This window comes from Pelmatolapia mariae, linkage group LG9, assembly GCF_036321145.2.
Source record: "Pelmatolapia mariae isolate MD_Pm_ZW linkage group LG9, Pm_UMD_F_2, whole genome shotgun sequence".
NCBI classification, from domain to species: Eukaryota; Metazoa; Chordata; class Actinopteri; order Cichliformes; family Cichlidae; genus Pelmatolapia; species Pelmatolapia mariae.
The window spans coordinates 29,332,288-29,350,052 of NC_086235.1; the positions used below are offsets into that span (position 1 = coordinate 29,332,288).

At 41.1% G+C, this 17,765-nt stretch overlaps 2 protein-coding genes across 5 annotated transcripts in view; one reads left to right on the forward strand and one right to left on the reverse strand.

The window, feature by feature from the left end:
• idi1 (isopentenyl-diphosphate delta isomerase 1) lies at positions 1-6,093 on the reverse strand. 2 transcript variants are annotated; one of them, XM_063484125.1, is made up of 7 exons: positions 6,034-6,093; positions 4,077-4,231; positions 3,224-3,396; positions 3,038-3,130; positions 2,790-2,920; positions 2,581-2,685; positions 1-771 (listed from the first exon to the last, which is right to left on the reverse strand). In XM_063484125.1, the coding sequence occupies exons 1-7, from the start codon at positions 6,046-6,048 to the stop codon at positions 559-561; spliced, it is 885 nt and encodes a 294-aa protein (XP_063340195.1). In that variant the 5' UTR covers positions 6,049-6,093; the 3' UTR covers positions 1-558. The 2 variants fall into 2 exon arrangements, with proteins under 2 accessions (XP_063340195.1, XP_063340197.1); XM_063484127.1 differs by having other exon boundaries at positions 5,972-6,047.
• The window catches only part of LOC134634762 (WD repeat-containing protein 37-like), a 22,583-nt gene continuing 10,360 nt past the window's right edge, over positions 5,543-17,765 (forward strand). Inside the window, exons 1-10 of one of the 3 annotated variants that reach the window (XM_063484123.1) lie at positions 5,543-5,866; positions 7,041-7,307; positions 9,227-9,323; positions 9,420-9,515; positions 11,636-11,700; positions 15,211-15,349; positions 15,821-15,892; positions 16,181-16,225; positions 16,404-16,480; positions 16,602-16,836. In XM_063484123.1, coding sequence (XP_063340193.1) covers positions 7,155-7,307; positions 9,227-9,323; positions 9,420-9,515; positions 11,636-11,700; positions 15,211-15,349; positions 15,821-15,892; positions 16,181-16,225; positions 16,404-16,480; positions 16,602-16,836 — 979 coding nt within the window. In that variant the 5' untranslated portion in view covers positions 5,543-5,866; positions 7,041-7,154. Of the gene's footprint in view, positions 5,867-6,209; positions 6,428-7,040; positions 7,308-8,809; positions 8,870-9,226; positions 9,324-9,419; positions 9,516-11,635; positions 11,701-15,210; positions 15,350-15,820; positions 15,893-16,180; positions 16,226-16,403; positions 16,481-16,601; positions 16,837-17,765 lie in introns of those variants that run through there. The other 2 variants (XM_063484122.1, XM_063484124.1) reach the window with 2 other exon arrangements.

Consider the following 17,765-nt stretch of genomic DNA (forward strand, 5'->3'; position numbering starts at 1 on the left):
CAAAGTTCACACAAATACTTTATTGTGTAAAAGTGTACAAAGATACAGCTTGTTCACTGATGTCACTGTCAACAATGCAGAGTGATAGCAGTTGTGGCTTAGAGATACTAATCCCCTCAGGCTAACGACCTATAATCAGGCACTTCACATTATTATATAAAAATAGGTTACTGCCTTTGTGGAGCTGTTCTAATTTAGTGTCACATTTCCTGCTAACATCACCTTCTGCTCAGGCCGTGAACCCAGCTTATCTGAACTATTGCCTGAAAGATGACACGTGAGCACTACAGCAAACATCTGATCTACAGTGAAGATGGATGCATCTCAGTGCTACAAACCTACCAATCACCTTATAGATAACATGACTGAGACATTCTTTACTTTGCGTTACAGTGCCGAAGCTCTACACCTTCTCCAAAGTAGCCAGTGGAAACCTCACATCTTGAGGTTTGGTTTATTTTCAGGTCTCCAGCAGCTCAGCCAACTGTATTTTTATGTCAGTTCTGCATAAATCAAAGAGCTTGAAATGCTGGAGGAGGAGCCTGATCCTGGATATAATTACATGCGGTGGATTTTGTGGTGATCCATGAACTGTTTGAGGTTCTGCAGGTTGTCCCACCACGTGAAGAGGAAGGTCTCTGCAATGAGACTGAACCAGGGCGTGATCTCCAGTTCTTTGCGCTTGGCCTTCTCCAACATCTCCTTCAGCTCCTCTTTGCTCACATAACAGTGGCTTTTGATCTCATTGGGGTCTGGATTCAAGTCCACGTCCTGTGGAGAGGCATAAGAAAGGATTGTCTTTGATGCATAACTGATAGACAAAAGGCAGACTCACAGACAAATGAAATCCAGATACATGCTACATCAAGATAAATGAAAACAGCTGTCTGTAAAGTTAATTTGCTCAGGAGTAATCATGTTTTTGCTCCATTCCTGCTTCCTCTAAGCTGGTACTCTCTCATATTGTCTGCACCTTGTAAACATGAGGCCTCTGTGCTCATACCCAGAGCTGTATGCCTTTGAGACCACAGGGATGCTCTCTATATGATACAGAGTGATGAGCCATTACTTGCACATACGCTGACCTCATTATAGGAAAAACTGGACAATGTTTAATGTGAGCTGTCACAGTTTGCATGCTTAACTTTAAATCATCATGGAATTGTATCCGTATCTGTAGGAAAACCTTAAAATTTAAGGTGATAATATTCAGTTGTATGATTGTGGTCAGTGACTCACTGAGCTAACATGCACCTAATATATGTGCATTTAATGTGTGTGTTTGTGACTGGCATGCAAAAATTAAGAGCAGTTTCACCTGAGGCAGGTCCACCTCACATCAGTGTCCTGCAGAGTAGCCACAAGTTAGTTTGAAGAGCTTAATGATTACATCCTGAAGCATATTCCTAAATGAAGCTATTCTTTTGAATCCGCAGAACTCATTTACTCAGAGGTAAACTCAGGCCAAGGCTTGTTATTTACACGGGTGAAATGAAGCTGTCACATCAAGCCTGCACACTGTGTAAGGTAGATTTAGCCTTTCAGGTTAAAAGAAAAATCACTGAGTACAGTGGATATAAAAAGTGTACACATCCCTGTTAAAATGCCAGGTTTTTATGATGTTAAAAAAACAAGACCACAAAAAAATTATTTCAAATCTTTTCCCACCATTAACATGAACTTTGACCTCTGCACAATTCAACTGAAAAACAAACGGATCTGTTGTGGGGAAAAAATATGAATAATTAAAAACATACAATAAGGGAGGCTGCCAAGATACCTACAGCAATACTGAAGGATGTGCAGGTATTTCTGGCATGTACTGGTTGTGTGCTACATATGACAACATCCTGTATGTTGTCATACGTGTGGACTATGGGGCAGGGTTTCAAGACGGAAGCCTTCTCTGACAAAGAAAGACATCCAATCCCAGGCACAATTTGCAAAAAAAATTAAAAAAAATGCTAAAGTCTCTCAAAAGCATGTTACCATTCCCATGGTGAGCCATGGTGGCGGCGGTATCATGCTTTGAAGTTGATTTTTATCAGCTGGAACTGGAGCTTTAGTCGAGGTGGAGGGAATTATGAACACCAAATACCAGTCGCTTTTGGCTCAAAACCTTCAGTCATCTGCTTGAAAGCTGAAGATGAAGAGAAATTTCACCTCCAATGACCCCAAGCATATATCCAGATCAAGATAAGAAATATTTTCTTTTAGTGAAAGTTTTACACTGGAAATGACCTCACAATCTGACAGCTGGAGCAATTTTACAAGGAAGAGTGGGCAAATGTTGCCAAATCAAGATGTGCCATGCTGATGGATTCTTACCCCAAAAGGGTAAATGCTGTAATTAAATAAAAAGTTGCTTCAACAAAGTTTTAGTTTAAATGTGTGCATGCTTATGCGAGCAGCCTATTGTCCATTTTCTGTCTTAGATTTTTTCCCATAACAGATTTGAATGTTTTTCAACTGAACTATACAGGTTGTATGCACATTACACATGGGAAAAGCTTTGAGGGTCATGCACACCATTTATATCCACTGCATATATTTGAGGTCTAACAGATACTACAGCACTACCTTCTGCACAAAAAGGATGTAGTCAATCTCATGTTCTCCCCAAACCCCATCGGACTGGGCCTTGTAATGGATTCTTGTTAGGTATGTCATTTCATCTGGAGTCACCTGAGGAGAAATAGGAAAGCGGAGTTCACACACAAGCGAAGATTTGCCACAATCCTTAGTAATCCTCTTCCAGTGTGTGTAGAAGCCAGAATTGAAACACGCACCTGCTCCATGGGAATACCGAGCTCTGCGCCGAGTCTCCTCTGAGCAGCTCTCCTCACCCCCAACGCATCCTTCTCCTCCAGCTCACTGTCTGTGTGTAGAGGATGACTGCAGCATGTGTTTGTGAAGCAGCCTGCACAAAAACACACAGAGAGACACAGAGGATTGTTAAAACCTATAAATACTACTTAGCCTTGATAAAGCAGCATCTGAGGGGACCGCAGGAGAATTTAAAAGTAGTGAGACTGACCTGGAAAAGTGATTTTGGCATCAGACCTCTGCTGTAAAAGCAGCTTCTCCTCGCTGTTGAAAATAAAGACGCTGAAAGCTCTGTGCAGCAAACCTGTTGGCAAGAACAAACAACATGCATAGAAATGAGTGATGCAGAACAATACCTGTGTGGATCTATGTGGATCCTAATGTGGAAGATAGGCACCTTTGTCGATGTTGGAGTTGAGGTGGCAGTTTTTCTTAGTGTCCGCTCCGATCTTGCGGTCGTTCTCGTCGATGAGGATGCACATCTCGGACAGAAGCTGCACCTGCTTCTCATCCAGGTGATCGGTGGTTACTTCGGGCATTCTGGCTGCAGACTGCAGGTGTCTGACTTCACTGCAGCGCACAGGGTAGCAAACAGTTCATGATTCACCAATTTATCAGTGTTAAATGTCACCTTTCCTTTGAATGAGAGGCTTCACCATAGTATTTTTTTCTGTGGTTTTACAGTAGATGAAAAAAGGATTACTGTGAGGTGCTCCTGAAAGCTCTAGAAAGTGGACCTTGAGTTTTATTCCAAGTTTAGGATTCAAAATTCTCACTCAAGGAATATTGTATAGCAATAACACTGAAAATCCAAAACCAAGACACTCCGTGAAATGATCAAGAAACCCTCTTTGAAACAGCGAAACACATGAAACGTTGGTATCTTGCTAGCTCTGTATAGCTTTTATATTAAGACCAAAGTTTACTAAATACACCTTCTACAACATATAAAGCATGCCGTACTGGCGACAATATACTGAGGATTTGAGCCACGATCATAACAGTGTGTACTTGAACCATTATTTAAAGCTATGTCAAGTGCAAGACTTTGTTTTAGACAGAATTTGGCCTGAGTTTTGTTGGTAGCTGTGATAACCCGGAGCATACAAACAAACGCGCTGCGGCACTCAGCTATCAATAGCCCAAAAAACAGCGTTACTTCCTGTTTACGGCTAATAAGCTTAACCGTTAGCTGGCTTTTAAGCTCACTATTTTGGACCTGTTTCAGAAACCTACGTCTTCCGTCTTACCTGGATATCGCTCTGCCGCAGGTAGTAACAGCTGCGCACGCAGGTCTGGATCTCCGTAAAGCTCCTGTGGTGGCACAAGGTGCGTTTGATTTCAGCACAGCGGCTCCCTCCCTGGATAGCATCCGGAGGACCGCCCACACAGCCCGCGCCATGGCCTGAGAGAAACAGAAAACCAATCACAGGGACCGGGGTGTGGCTGTCGGTAAAAAACGGCCAGGATCGCAGTGGGTCGGGATCGGAAGGTTAAATCACGCTTCTTGACAAGGTTATTCTGCCAGATTACCACCACTCTATAATTCAGATATATTTAACTTACAATGACACAAGAGAGAGAGAGCTCGGCTATCAAGTGCTGTTCAAACGCTCGATTTTTTAGCATTAAGGTTCCTGTTTTAGATCAAGTGCAGTTCATGTTACATCCATATAGGAAAGCCATAGAACTTAATCCAGGGCCTAACCAAAGGCCAGTGACGGGATCAAAGAACTGTAATAGGTGTTCTTTTTTCCAGGTGTTTGTCCTTACCTGATAACTAAATCTAGTATATTACTTTGAGTCTGAGTCTGCTACTTGTATATAACAAGACGTTCTCCAGCAGTGTTGTCACTGGGAATGCACATGCAAGTCTCCAAGGTGCAGGCTCGCTTATCAAGCCCACTATGTCCCTTCAACTGAATTCTACTGATCTGTTTTGACTGTAAGTTACACTAATTCATACAATTCGGTAGTGAAACTCTCAAACACCTATATTTCCAGTAAGTTAATGCAGTTCAAGCTCCATTAATCATTCCAACTTATTATTCACATAATTGCTTCTGCAACAATCACGGTAACCAGGAGGACACTGAGCCGATACGATCCGATTTTGGGAAGTATCTTTCATGTCTCTTTGAAACCAGTACAAGGTGATTCACCAGGTGTACAGCTAGCTTTAAAGCATGGCTCTACTCAAAAATGGCAAAACAAATAAAATGAAAATGTGATGAGGCTATTGTGCTAGTGATCCACTTCTACACCCTGGAAAATGCCTCTCTTGTTTTGCCTCTGCAATCTAACAGAGACATTTTTGCACTTTTATAACTGTGGCTACACCTCTCCATAAGTGTACTATGCATATATGCTTATAAATATGCAGACAGCCATCTTTAAAAGGCAACCCGAACAACTTGTGACAGTCTGGCCCTGCATTTATAATGGAACTGCATCATATTACATATATGTAATTTAGTGAGGAGGACATATTTCGACGATGCAACTTTGATAAAAAAAAAATATATATATTAGGAACATGGTATAGGAATAAACTACTCCAAAGTTTACGCAAACACAAGTATGATTGCGTTATATTAATCATTTAAGTGTAGTTATGTATTAATAAAACATTAAAGTTACTTATTTTAAATTGGCATCGTCAAAACCTTCCTTACCTGTTTACTAAAGCTATCAAGAGAAGGTGAAGAAAGAAGGGCAATACCAAGTTGTACCACAAGATGGTGCAATGAATCCATCTAACATTTATTCTACCTGGTAACTCATATTTTTATTAGTGGCCACACAAAATAAAAGGAATAAAGGAGCAAACAAGAAGTAAAGTACAAATCCCTAAACACCCCAAGTTAAAATGCAATTGCATAAAACAACTTTAAGGGCTAAGCTGAAAATGGTAATGACCCAACAGCTCCGTTCCCGTAGACTCTGCTTCATGTTTTCCTCCAAGCCCCGACTGTCAACGCGCAATCAGACCACTGCACAGCACATCTGCGCCACCCAAGCTTCTGTCAACTGAACATAAGTATGCACCGGCTGTTGTATATACACGCTACGGAGAAAGCGACAAAGCATTCAATTACTCACGAAAGCTGTACTTTCTTTAAGGTTTACAAATCACGTCTTTTACCGTGTTTCGACGGTGTTTTAGGGCGCAGTCTGTCGGAACGACTAGCGCTTCCAGTTACTAACCTCACGGTTTTTCATTCGTTGTCCTCCCAGCCGCGTGACAGCTCATTGGCTAACAAAGTGCAAACACGGTCTACGTTACACGGAAGTAGAGTGCACAAATAATATACGTCATGTGTCAAAATTTTCTAATAAAATTCTGATACTTTTTGTAATAAAACTATAATTTATCACCCATTTTTCAAACTAATGAGTCACAGCCTTGTCAAAAATGCAAACTTGTTAGCGTACACGAGCTCGTGTGACGTTAGAGATGATATAACCCGTCGTGTCCTTTAGCTGCTGTGCGCTGTTTGGTCTAAGATGCCGCGAGGAAGCTGATATGTGGCAGTTAGCTCGTGCTAGCGTTTAGCTCTAGTAATTTTTCGGGCTGCTTGGCGTATATAGATTCAGTCAGGTAATGACAGTGGTGTGTGTCGTCTTGTTTCGTGTACCTGTATATCAAAATGATGTCAAATTACCTTTTAATTTTTCATAGGTAGTTAATAGACGTACTGTTTTATGAATCGACGCGTTCAGGCGCGTTTACCGTTTCCAGTCTCAGTTTCACGCTCATATATATATAACAAGCGAACTAATATTTATTACACATCATTGCCTGTCCTATAAAATTTCTGTTGGCTTATATTTATTACCCGTTGTCCTCTGGCTTACTATCATACTGCGCTATAATAACGGAAGCAGCGGACATACAGCGCTGCAGAACTTCAAAATTAATGTGATGTCTGCTGGCAAAGAAATGTACGATTTAGAAGATGATCGGGTCTTTCAGGCTTTACTGGCTGTCTATTGTAAATTCAGGCGACACCATTTACCTCGGGACTCTTTATTAATTGAACAAAAGGTCTAAATGCACTTTCTATATCTATTATTTCCCTGTGTAAAAGAATAACGTGAACACATAGTTAAATTGTTGGTATTTTTGAATGGATTTAGAATTTAGGTTGTTTTACCTTAAAGAATTCATGTAATGGGGCTAAACCTGCATTTTCCTTTCTTTTCACTGACAGACAGGTGGCGATAACTGAAAGCCTGAACCAGCCAACCAGAAAGTCCAGCCATTGTTTACCTGTTTCTCAGGTAGGGTGTGAACAGGGGGCAGGGCCACCCACGAGGTAGGAGGGATGCCCGTGGAGGGCGGAAGCAGCAGCGGCTCTGCTTCAGCTGCCCGTCACCCCAAGCAGAAGCGCAAGGCTCACAGTTTGTCTATCAGGCGCACCAACAGCACAGAGGAGAGGCCGGGAGGCATCCAAAGAGGAGACATGCTGGATGGACAGGTGAGGGGGAAATACTCAAAGACACGGATCCATGGGTTTTCTCATTTACACACAAACAAATTGACAACAGCAGACCAGCAATCTGTGTTAACTTGCAGTTTTGAAGACAGCGTAATAACATATGTTAGGTGTAAAACACACAGAGTTTCACTTTAAAACACTGAGCAGGCTGTTCTCGCATAATTAGCATTTTTATTGTTAGGCTGCTTTGGTGCGAGGCTGGTTCTTTCATTCGCAAGAGTACAGTATGAGCCGGTTAAGCAGCATTTCTTTTATTTTGTACTTGCAACATCAACAACGCCATGCTTTCATGTGTTTATGAGTTTCTCCCTCTTTGTGAAACAGTAGCTGCAGTTTCTTAGTTTTGGGCAGATATTTTTTAGTCAAAAAGTTAATGCTGTCTCTGTCCTCTGTGGGTTTAGACTTTGGTTACTCATTTCTTTGTTTTAAAACAAAGTACTCGCCTGTGTCTCTGGTATCAAGTTGGTTATTAACTTTCTCCAAACACGGTTCTCTAAATTAGGGCTACAATTGATTTATTTCTTCCAGAAAAGGGAAGCCTGAGAACCTGTTCACGAGCAGCCATTTCCTGGTGCAGACCAGTTGCTTCTTCCCTTCTGAGATAATAAAAACTGTTTCTGTTTGATCAAGAATATCCTGGTTGTTAACTTTTGGGAGTTGGCTTTACAGCGACCTTATTGAAAGTCATCTCCCAGATAAGACCAACAGATGGTTTGTGAGTGTGTTACATTGTATTGACAGGTTTCTCCTATCAGGGGAGATGATAGACAACGTGTAGGATTAAAATGAAAAACATGTTGGATGACCTACTTATCAGTCGCTCTCAAAAATGGGATGGTTGAATTTGTCAGTGTGCGAGACCATGGAAATCCTTTGCCTTTTACTTTCTGCGCTTTGTCAGCCACTAAAACTAGAGCTCAGCTTGCACTCGCCTGTTGTCTCATCAAGTTTTAATATGGGCCGCTTGTTCAGGTCTGATTAGTCTTTTCAACACTCCTTTTTTGTTTATTGCCAAGACTGGCTGGCGCTGTTTATGTACCTCCTCTATTCCCTGCAGCACTAGCTACACATACACAGACAGTTTTATGGACCCATATTTTACACAGAACAGATATTCTTCCTCACTTGTAACTTTGGCTTTGGCCTGAGTAAGCTGCAGGTTTAAGTGCCACTACTAAAGCAGCTTTAAATTCATAAGGCCTGCCTGTTACTTCTTAAATGACCTTTATTTATTTGTTTGGGCTTTTTTTGATAAAGTGTGTGAACGTGGTGATGACAGAACGGTCATGCGGCTAACGTCATTGTGCCAAGCGGTTGGTTTTTTTAACACATGCCTCAGCTGAAGGGTGACAAGTGAAGTGTTTGGTATCGTTGTCTTTTGGGCGGCTGAAGGACTGAGCAGCAGCTCTCAGGGGGAGCTGTGAGACGCAGCCTTCTGAATCTAGTGTTTTCATGGCAGCTTTTATGTGTCTTCACATGCTAGTCTGGTGGAGATTGGTGGTCAGCTGGTAACTGGGTACATCTAGGACTGCACCATGGAGGTAAGTTAGTAGAGGCTGGTTGGACACTCCTGTTGTGTAGTTATTTGTTTTTAGCTTGTAGCTCTGTAGCTCAAACTGTGGCCAAGAGTTCGCACAAGTTCATCTGCTGCCTGATTAAATCGTGTAAACACGTGTGTTCAGTTAATCGTTTTACCTTTAAGACTCACAAACCTCACTTCCGATTGTAATAACAGAACATTGTTGTTGTTCTGCATTTTTGGCATAGCATTATGCTACATTATGTTACGCCACACTTGAGGAGGATGTGGAGTGAATTCCTGCTCTACATTCCTGACCTTGAAGCGTGCCGTGTGTATGACCTTACTGTGTGTTTGGTTCTGTTTTCTGTCTGTCCAGGACTCCAAGCTGCCTCTCGCTTTGCGGAGCAATCTTCTTGACCTGTTTGGTCAGATTGAACGGGAGTTTGAGAATCTCTACATAGAAAACCTTGAATGTGAGTAACTGACAGTGTACGCTTCAGTGTTCATTTACTGAGTGGACGTTTTCAGTGTTTAAATACTGACACGTCATCGCTGTGCTTACGTTGCAGTACGTCGGGAAATTGAATCACTGAACGAGCGGCTGACTGGAGATGGACAGGCTGTTGAGGGAGGAGACCCCACCAAGGGAGCCTTGAAAACAAAAGGTCCGTAATTTCCAACACAAATCTATTTAAGTCTGTAATTTACACTGAGTACAGTTAATAGAAGTCTTTGGAAATTGAAATGGAAAATACTGATTGTGTTTAAAGTGGATATCTCATCCCATGGTGGCTGAAGTAATCTCCCTAAACATAAAGATTTAAATTGACATGTTACTTATGTGTCATGTTTGTGACAGACTGTCGTAAAACAGCTGTACACATATGAGCAGTTGTTTTTATTTTTACCTTTAGGAAGCCAAACTGTGTTTGTTCTTTGAGTTACTGTGGTTTAGTCACGATGCAGATAGATAAATGGTGACTTGTAGGGCGTTCGTAAATGATTAAACTGCTGATTAAAACTCCAAGAAGTTGTTGATCACAGTCCACACAGTGTTATCGCCACAGGCTAAAGACAGGAGTCGCCAGCATCACAAAGGCGGTGAATTTCGCCGGCTGAGTGGCACCGTAACACCCACAAAGGCGTGTGGGACTTTTCAGTAAACTGATTTCTCCTGCATTGATCTGAGAGATATTACAAACAGTGTTATTCCCACTCTGTCTCTAGCTAGCTTTTCGTGTTCTGCATCACATGCATGTCATGAAATTTCTCAAAAAGTATCACAAAAAACGTTTTGGACCCAAACTACCAGGAGTCCAGGAACACAAATTGAAGGGAAATCTGCCCCCAAATCAATCAAACATACGATAGCATTCGAGAAGAAGATAAGTACAAAGATACAAGCAACTAAATGTTTACAAAATTATAGATAATACCAAAATAACTTTAAAATATTCAAGATAAAATAGCGAAGGACTCAAAGTCACGGATATTTTCTACCTTTAAAAAATGCTGTAACGAATAAGAATTAAAGTGAAGGTTAATGAAAGCATATTAGTACAACAAAGTTTAATTTGAGATGTTTTATCAGCTCTCTCAGACAGGCAGACACTACCTGCACAGCCTAAAAAGACAATTTATCATTTCATTTTTTTTGAAACTTTTTATGGCAGACGTTTGTACCAGCTGTGTTTGTTTATGTTGTGTCTATATGCTGACCAGGCTGCTATGTGACATGGCTACACATTTGCATGAGCCACCTGTTTTTTCTTTGTATGATGATACAGGGTGAGTGAACATTTTCTAGGAGCTAATGTTTACTTGGATTTTACTATTTGGGCATCCAGCAGCCTCCATAAGATGAAAATACTCTCCAGTAACCCTCCGCCTGGCTGTGTATCCCTGTTTTTAGTAAATGTGTTTTCAATGCCAACAGTTACCTCGATTTTCACTGCAGCATCCATAGTTTTCATTTGACTTCAGAGCTCGAGGCACATGCCCACCTGGAGGGCAAAAACAGTATGGCGGCCCTTTGAAAGTCTATAAGTTTAACTTACCGAAAATACCAGAAGGTTCCTGTGCTATCAGATGCACTAATAAGCACTGTAAATTTCCACAAGACATGAGATTGGAATACATATGAAAATACATGTAGCTGTAAGCTTCCAACCTGGCAGCAGTGCAAGGTGAAAACCCCCCCCAGACACTTTAGTCCTGCAGTATTACTGAGTGTCCACTATCGTCTGTCATGATGGAGTAACGTTTTGCCCACCAGGTTAGCAGGTTGGTCACATGACTGAAATCTGTGAATCACTATAAGATGCCATATAAAAATTGTACAAACAATGGTGACACGTTCTGTAAACTGATCGACGTTCATTACTGCTTGGGGTGAGACACTCACATAGGTCAGACTTATGTAAACCCTCTGTTGTGACACCTAATATCCTTAAAGCCAGCCTGGATTTCTAAAATAAGCTCAGTTTAACTGGTGATCACACTTTGTGAAGCTGAGCTCTCGACAGTATTTTCACAGCTCCGTCCTTGCTGGACACGGGGACATTTACACCGCATAAATGTTCAAAAGTCATTAGCAGCAGTGCAGATAGTATTAACAACTCATAACTAGAAACGCTCAACAAGGCTTTGTATTGTCGAGGTGTGTGCTATTTTAAAATCTTGACACTTTATGAGGCCGTTACTGCAGCAGTGAATAAAAGCAAGTGAGAGTTCTGTCACTGGGTAATGAATTTCATTCATTGTTCTTTGTGTCTCTGTCACACAGCCAGCCACAGCACCAGTCAACTGTCACAGAAGCTGAAGACGACCTACAAAGCCTCTACCAGCAAGGTACCTGGCACAAGCCACGTTAGCCTGTTCAATAGAGCTCGTAAAACGTGTCATGTGTGTAAATATTTGAGCTTTTGGGATTCAGGCCTGTGTGAAGTAACTGACTGTGGAAAGCCCCTGTAATGCTGAGTGAGAGGAAGGAAGAATCTTCCTCCGAGGAGATCATAATGTGTTTAAAAAAGTGGGTAAACAAATAATTCACTGATATGATTGAAGATTTTAATCACAGGGGTAAAAGAAATCGTGTGTTTACTACAGCATTTACCACAAAATGTCATCTCCCATGACTTTGTCCTTTGTAATCTCTTGACTCTCTGACACAGTGCTTGTACACTTTCCAGGGCAAATTAGGTGGACCTCGCAACTTCAGTGTGGCAACATGGGAGTTGTGGGGCGGAGATTCATGGGTAACTTCCTGAATGCTCTGTTTGCCACTAAGCATCATGGGGGAGGCGGTGGTGGCTTGAATGTCTCTTTAACTGCAGTCTGAACTTGACTCCTTCTCTGCTCTGCACTCATACTCAAGTCATTTGGGCAAAGCTGCATTTGTTAGATGTACAAAGTGTTACTTTTTATTTTATTTGTTTATCCTTTTTTGTATCGCCTTTCATTACTTTGGCGATTCTTTGAGTCACTTTTCATCAGCTATTTCAAACACCGTGTCAGTTGGCTACACTTACCTTTTTGCTAGATGAGAAGATCAAAATCAGTCCCAATTTTGGGGGGAGCTGACGTTAGTAGCTGCATAGCTTAGCTAAGCACAAAGACTAGGCCTAAAGACTTGCAATGAGGAAGCAACATTGTATTGCCCGAAAGGTAACATAATATATCTATCAACAATGATTTCTGTGGAACTTTTGTGCTAGTAATTTCAAGTTTCTGCTGGTTGCCTTAAAAAATTAGTCTGGCACATGATCCCTGCCTTCATAAAGTTTTGTTGTTTTTACAGTTAAGTTTTTGCACAGTTCAAACAATTGATATAAAAGATTTTGTGTGCCAGGAAGCAGATTATGCCTTGTTTTGACTGTTTTTCCTGTTTTCAGATTTTATGTTATCCACAGTTAACTGGCAACTTGACCAGTGATTAGTGTTTTGTAGTTGTTGTTTTTTTTGTTTTGTTTTTTGTTTATTTGTTGTTGTTGTTTTTTTTTGTTTGTTTTGATCAGTGTTCCCCCGAATCGGCTTATGTTGGACAGGTCTGCTTTCAGCTTCTTTTTGTTTTCTTTCCCATACAGATGTTGTTAGTAATAATTACTATTATTCTGCCTTTGAAATTAACAGATAGTTTTTGTAAAACTATTTCAGAAAATTTGGATTTTGAAAAAAAATAACATCAGATTTTTTCATTAATCTGACAAATTGATGCCTTTTGTCTTATAAAGCTAGATGAAGTGTTTCCTCTCTAATTGGTAAAAACCTGTATCTGTGCTTGCCATCAGGTTACAGATGAAACATCAGCAGGACAGCTGATGCCCTCAAGCTAGCATCCCTGCCACTAGCAGTATAGCTTCTAGCATCTTTACATCTGGTTAAAACGTTTAGGGCTGATCTCTGTCTGATCGAAATCTGTTGTAATGAAAAAGCTACCATATTCTATCTTCACTTTACCTACTTTGCTCTGCTCCTCTCCACATTCATGCACACACAGTGAGCAGAGGAGAGGAAACTGGTGTGAGCTAAAAATTACACGAGTGCAGATAAAATTAGTAAAATAGAAAAATACCTAAAATAAATATTTATCTTTTTTTTCATTGCTACATTTACAGTAATAGGAGAATAATTTTTCTCTTCTTTTGTGTTCTATGTAAAATGCTGTTCTGCTTTTTTAATGCAGAGAAACACCTTGAATATAGCCACAGTGAAAAGAGCATTGAGGGAATCAAGAAAAGGCTTCTTTAATTAACCCCATGACAGAAGTAGCAGCTATGTACAATACCACTAACCTCTCAGCTGGCTAAGAAACATAACCAAAAACTAATTTTGGAAAGATGGAGGGGACTTGAAACTAATGATCCTCACTAACTATAGCTTCAGTGTTGTACGGGGTTGACATTGACTGGGCTATTCACTCATCTTGTCTACTTATTTTGCTCTAACAACAGGAGGTGTATAGTAAGGTTGCATCAGAGTGCAAGGTGAATATAAACACTCGGGACAGAATAAGAGTTTATATTAACACAGTCTGGCACTCATGAACAAAATACTTTGCTGCTGCTGCATCTAATGTCTAGCAATGTTGTTAGCTTGTTGCTGTGGTCAGCTGTCTGCAGCAGCATGTAAAGTACTGGCTGTGACAGCTCTGTGACAAGTGAAACTGCACTTTAGTTTGTTTATCTGGTAGCCTGCAGTGATAGGTCCATGTGCAATCAGACCACTAGTTATTTTTAGAGGTTGCACCGGTCGTTTACAAGGACAATCACAATCTGTCCTCTCGATAATTTGATACTCTAGTGACATGCAGTGTGGTGCAATCTGAAATCACAAATATGGCAAACATAAAAGAAGAGCGCTTTTTTTTGCAGTGTACAAACACACTTGGGGTCTGTATCACAAAGCCAGTTTAAATTATTCTGATAAGCTGACATTTAACAATGAAAACTTATAACTTTAAATAGAGAAACACAGTATAGAGATATTCAAATAACTTCCCGATAATATAACTAATGTGTTTAAACAAACAGAATTACCACAAAGTGAAGTCTTTTTAATGTGTTTGGCATTTTCAACATGAGCGGTTATAAACTGATAAACATTAAAAACAGTTAAAAGTTAAGGAAGGCTCGACCTGCCAATGCAGAGGGTGACCAGTACAGATAGTCTGTGCTGAAAAATAAAACAGGTACGCGATAAAGCTCTAACTTTGCTTTTTTAATTAACTGAATTCATAAACAGCATGCACAGTTAATATTTCATTGTAATTGGTTATTGAACTTCAGTTTGTAGTAAAACTGGACATGGAAAAAAAACTTTTTATCTCTGACATAATTATCACCAAAAGTAAAAACAACTTATTATTCTTATTGCTCATCTCTTTAATGAAAACCTTTGCGGTCATTATGATCATGTGTCAGGCTGGCTTTGTTCCCATGTCCTTAAGTTAAATTGCTTTGGAGCCATTTAGCTGTGCAGTTGGGTTTAATGACGTCTCAAAGAGACTTAACCTATTTCCTAAGAAGACGCCTTTCCAGGTGACCTTGTTTTGTGATACACACCCTTGATCTAATCTGGCAAGCAGTACATTAGCTTTTACTCTGTTTGACAGTGAGTAACAGTTAACTGGCAATACCTGTATGTAGCCAGGTGTTAGTTAGGAGTTATATCAGTATTTATGGAGCCTAAATGAAGCTGTGCAGTAAAACAGGAGAACTACAAGTTAAACTCTACATATTCTTATGTTTTGTAATCAGTGTAATACTTGTGTCTGCGAGCCTACTGTTACTTACATTTTTTAATAATTTAACTGAGTGCTGTTAAGCCGTTTTACTTTTCTCTCCCTCACACTCACTTCAGATCGTGTCCAGTTTCAAAGCCACCACCGGCTCCCGGGCTTTGTGCCAGCTGCTCAAGGAGTATGTGGGCCATCGGGATGGGATCTGGGACCTCAGTGTCACCCGAACTCAGCCAGTGGTGCTGGGCACTGCCTCTGCAGGTAAAAAAAAAAAAAGAAGTCCCTTCACAGACTATATAAATCAATCATGATAGCTTTGTTGTACACACAGGCAGCATGTGGCACCCTAGTTTTAAATAAGAATAAATAGCAAGGACTAAAGGTGCTGCAAGCAATATTTGCATCATTATATCTTTGTCAAATTAATTGTGATGCCTCGGTGCAATTAGCAGAAAATGAGAACATACTTAAGATGATTGATTACATCTGTTGATGCAGCGCAAGTAGTGTTTTAGTATCAATATTTATCCAAACCAGTCCTTCAGAAACAACATGTTGGCCTCGTTTTATCTTTAAGGAAGCTCATTAAACAATCCAGAAATTTCTTACCACATCCACTCAGACTATACAGCCCATTACGTAAATGCAGGATCATACAGCGTGAAATCATTAGCTAGATACTGTAAAAATGGAAATGGCTACATGTTGTTTATACCTGCTCTCCCTTAACAGACCACTCAGCGCTGCTGTGGAGTATAGAGACTGGCAAATGTCTGCTGAGGTATGCTGGCCATGCAGGATCAGGTAATCACAGCCAAAAGCTTTATTTGTCTACAGACATTCACACTTTTCAAAGTCCATACAAAAAAATTATTCTAAATCGTTTATATTTTTTCTAATGGAATGCTGAGTGCTTATAATAACAATATTTAGTGTGACGTACAGCCTGTCGTGCGACACCTCTTGTTAATAAACACTGCCTGGCTCATGGCAGAAGCATTTCGAAGCTTATTCTTAGATGTAACACTGTCTGTCAGCATTTGCTTACACGGCCTGTTAGATGACGTCTCTTCATTGTTCCCTTTGCCACAGTCAACTCCATCAAATTCCACCCCACAGAGCAGATGGCACTCACAGGTAAGCATTTGAATGCATGTTTGACTTGTCAAATCGACTACGTTAAATATAGCATCTGTTTCAACAGGTTTGTTCTCCTTGTCGTCGTTTCAACCGTTTTCTGCTGCATCTGTTGCCTCCAGCAGTCACTCGTGTGTAGATGTGAGCTGTGCTCTTTGTTGATTTGTACTTTCCACAGCCTCTGGGGACCAGACGGCTCACATCTGGCGGTACATGGTGCAGCTTCCAGCCCCACAGCCACCACCAGATGTCAGTGTGAGTAGCTTTGAACTTGTTCTCTTCCCAGTGTTTCTACAATAGGTCACTTTACTCGCAAATGAATCAAACCAAAACAAGACAGGAGCTCGACTGAGCTTTTGTTTTGCGTCTTTCACAGGCTCCGTGCGATGAAGACCAGGATTCTTCGGACAGAGAGGAAGGCGAGGTGGATGGCGAGGGCCCTTGTGAAGTGCCCACGGTCCGGGTTGCTACTGCAACACTCAAGAGCCACCAGGGCGTCGTAATAGCAGCTGATTGGTTAGTGGGAGGCCGACAAGTGGTGACAGCTTCCTGGGATCGTGCTGCCAACCTGTACGAGGTTGAGACTTCTGAACTGGTTCACACGCTCACTGGTATGTAATGGCAGAGGAGTCGTAAACAGAAGTCAGGGTTTTTGTTATTTTTCTTCCTCATTAGTGTACTTTGTATGCCACTCTAAAGAGGAATTAATACAGTTCAACCAGACTGTTATTAAAGGTCAAATATGAAACTACAGACATTTTATCTTGATGCATGCTCACTCATCCAGATAAGGAAATCCCAAAAGGTTGATTCTGTTCATCTCGACGTAGCGTTTTCAGTGGGGAAAACCACTCATCCAAGTGACTTCTTCAGTCTCAGCTGACTGCAGGTTTCCCCAACCTGATCAACAAGCACTGATCAATGACCATGAGTACCATTCACAGAGAGTTGGGGAATGGCTGCAATCAAAGCATTGTAGGATGATGAAAGATGTACCCTCAGGCCCCCTCCTTGATTCAGAGATGGTCTTTCCCTTTTCCTTGACTCCTTGCTTGAACCAGCATTCCTCCCTGTCCAGGATGTGTACATCCTCATTATTGTCCACTCACCTGTAGGTGTAAATAGACTGCAGATTCCTGGCCTGACGAGGTAGCTCTTCTGTGTTGTTCCATCTGCTTAGCCAGAGGTTGTTTGGTTTCCCTGATGTATAAATTATGGCAATCCTCCTGGCACTTAACAGCGTACACTATGTTACTCTGTTTGTGTCAGGGGCCCGATCCTTGGGGTTGACCTGTTTTTGGTGCAGCGTGTTTTGGGGTTTGAAAGCCACAGAGACCCGGTGTTTAGAGAAAATGTGTTTCAGCTGTTCCAATACTCCTGACACATGACGGATCACTACAGGTTTTTGCTCAGGCAGCAGTTGTAGCAGCAGTGACAAAATGTTCTCATGATAGTCTTTCTGGTTTAGCAAAACCGTGCACCTACCCTTGTCTGCTAGACAGGTGATAATGTATGTTGTCGTCACTAAGCGATGTGAGTG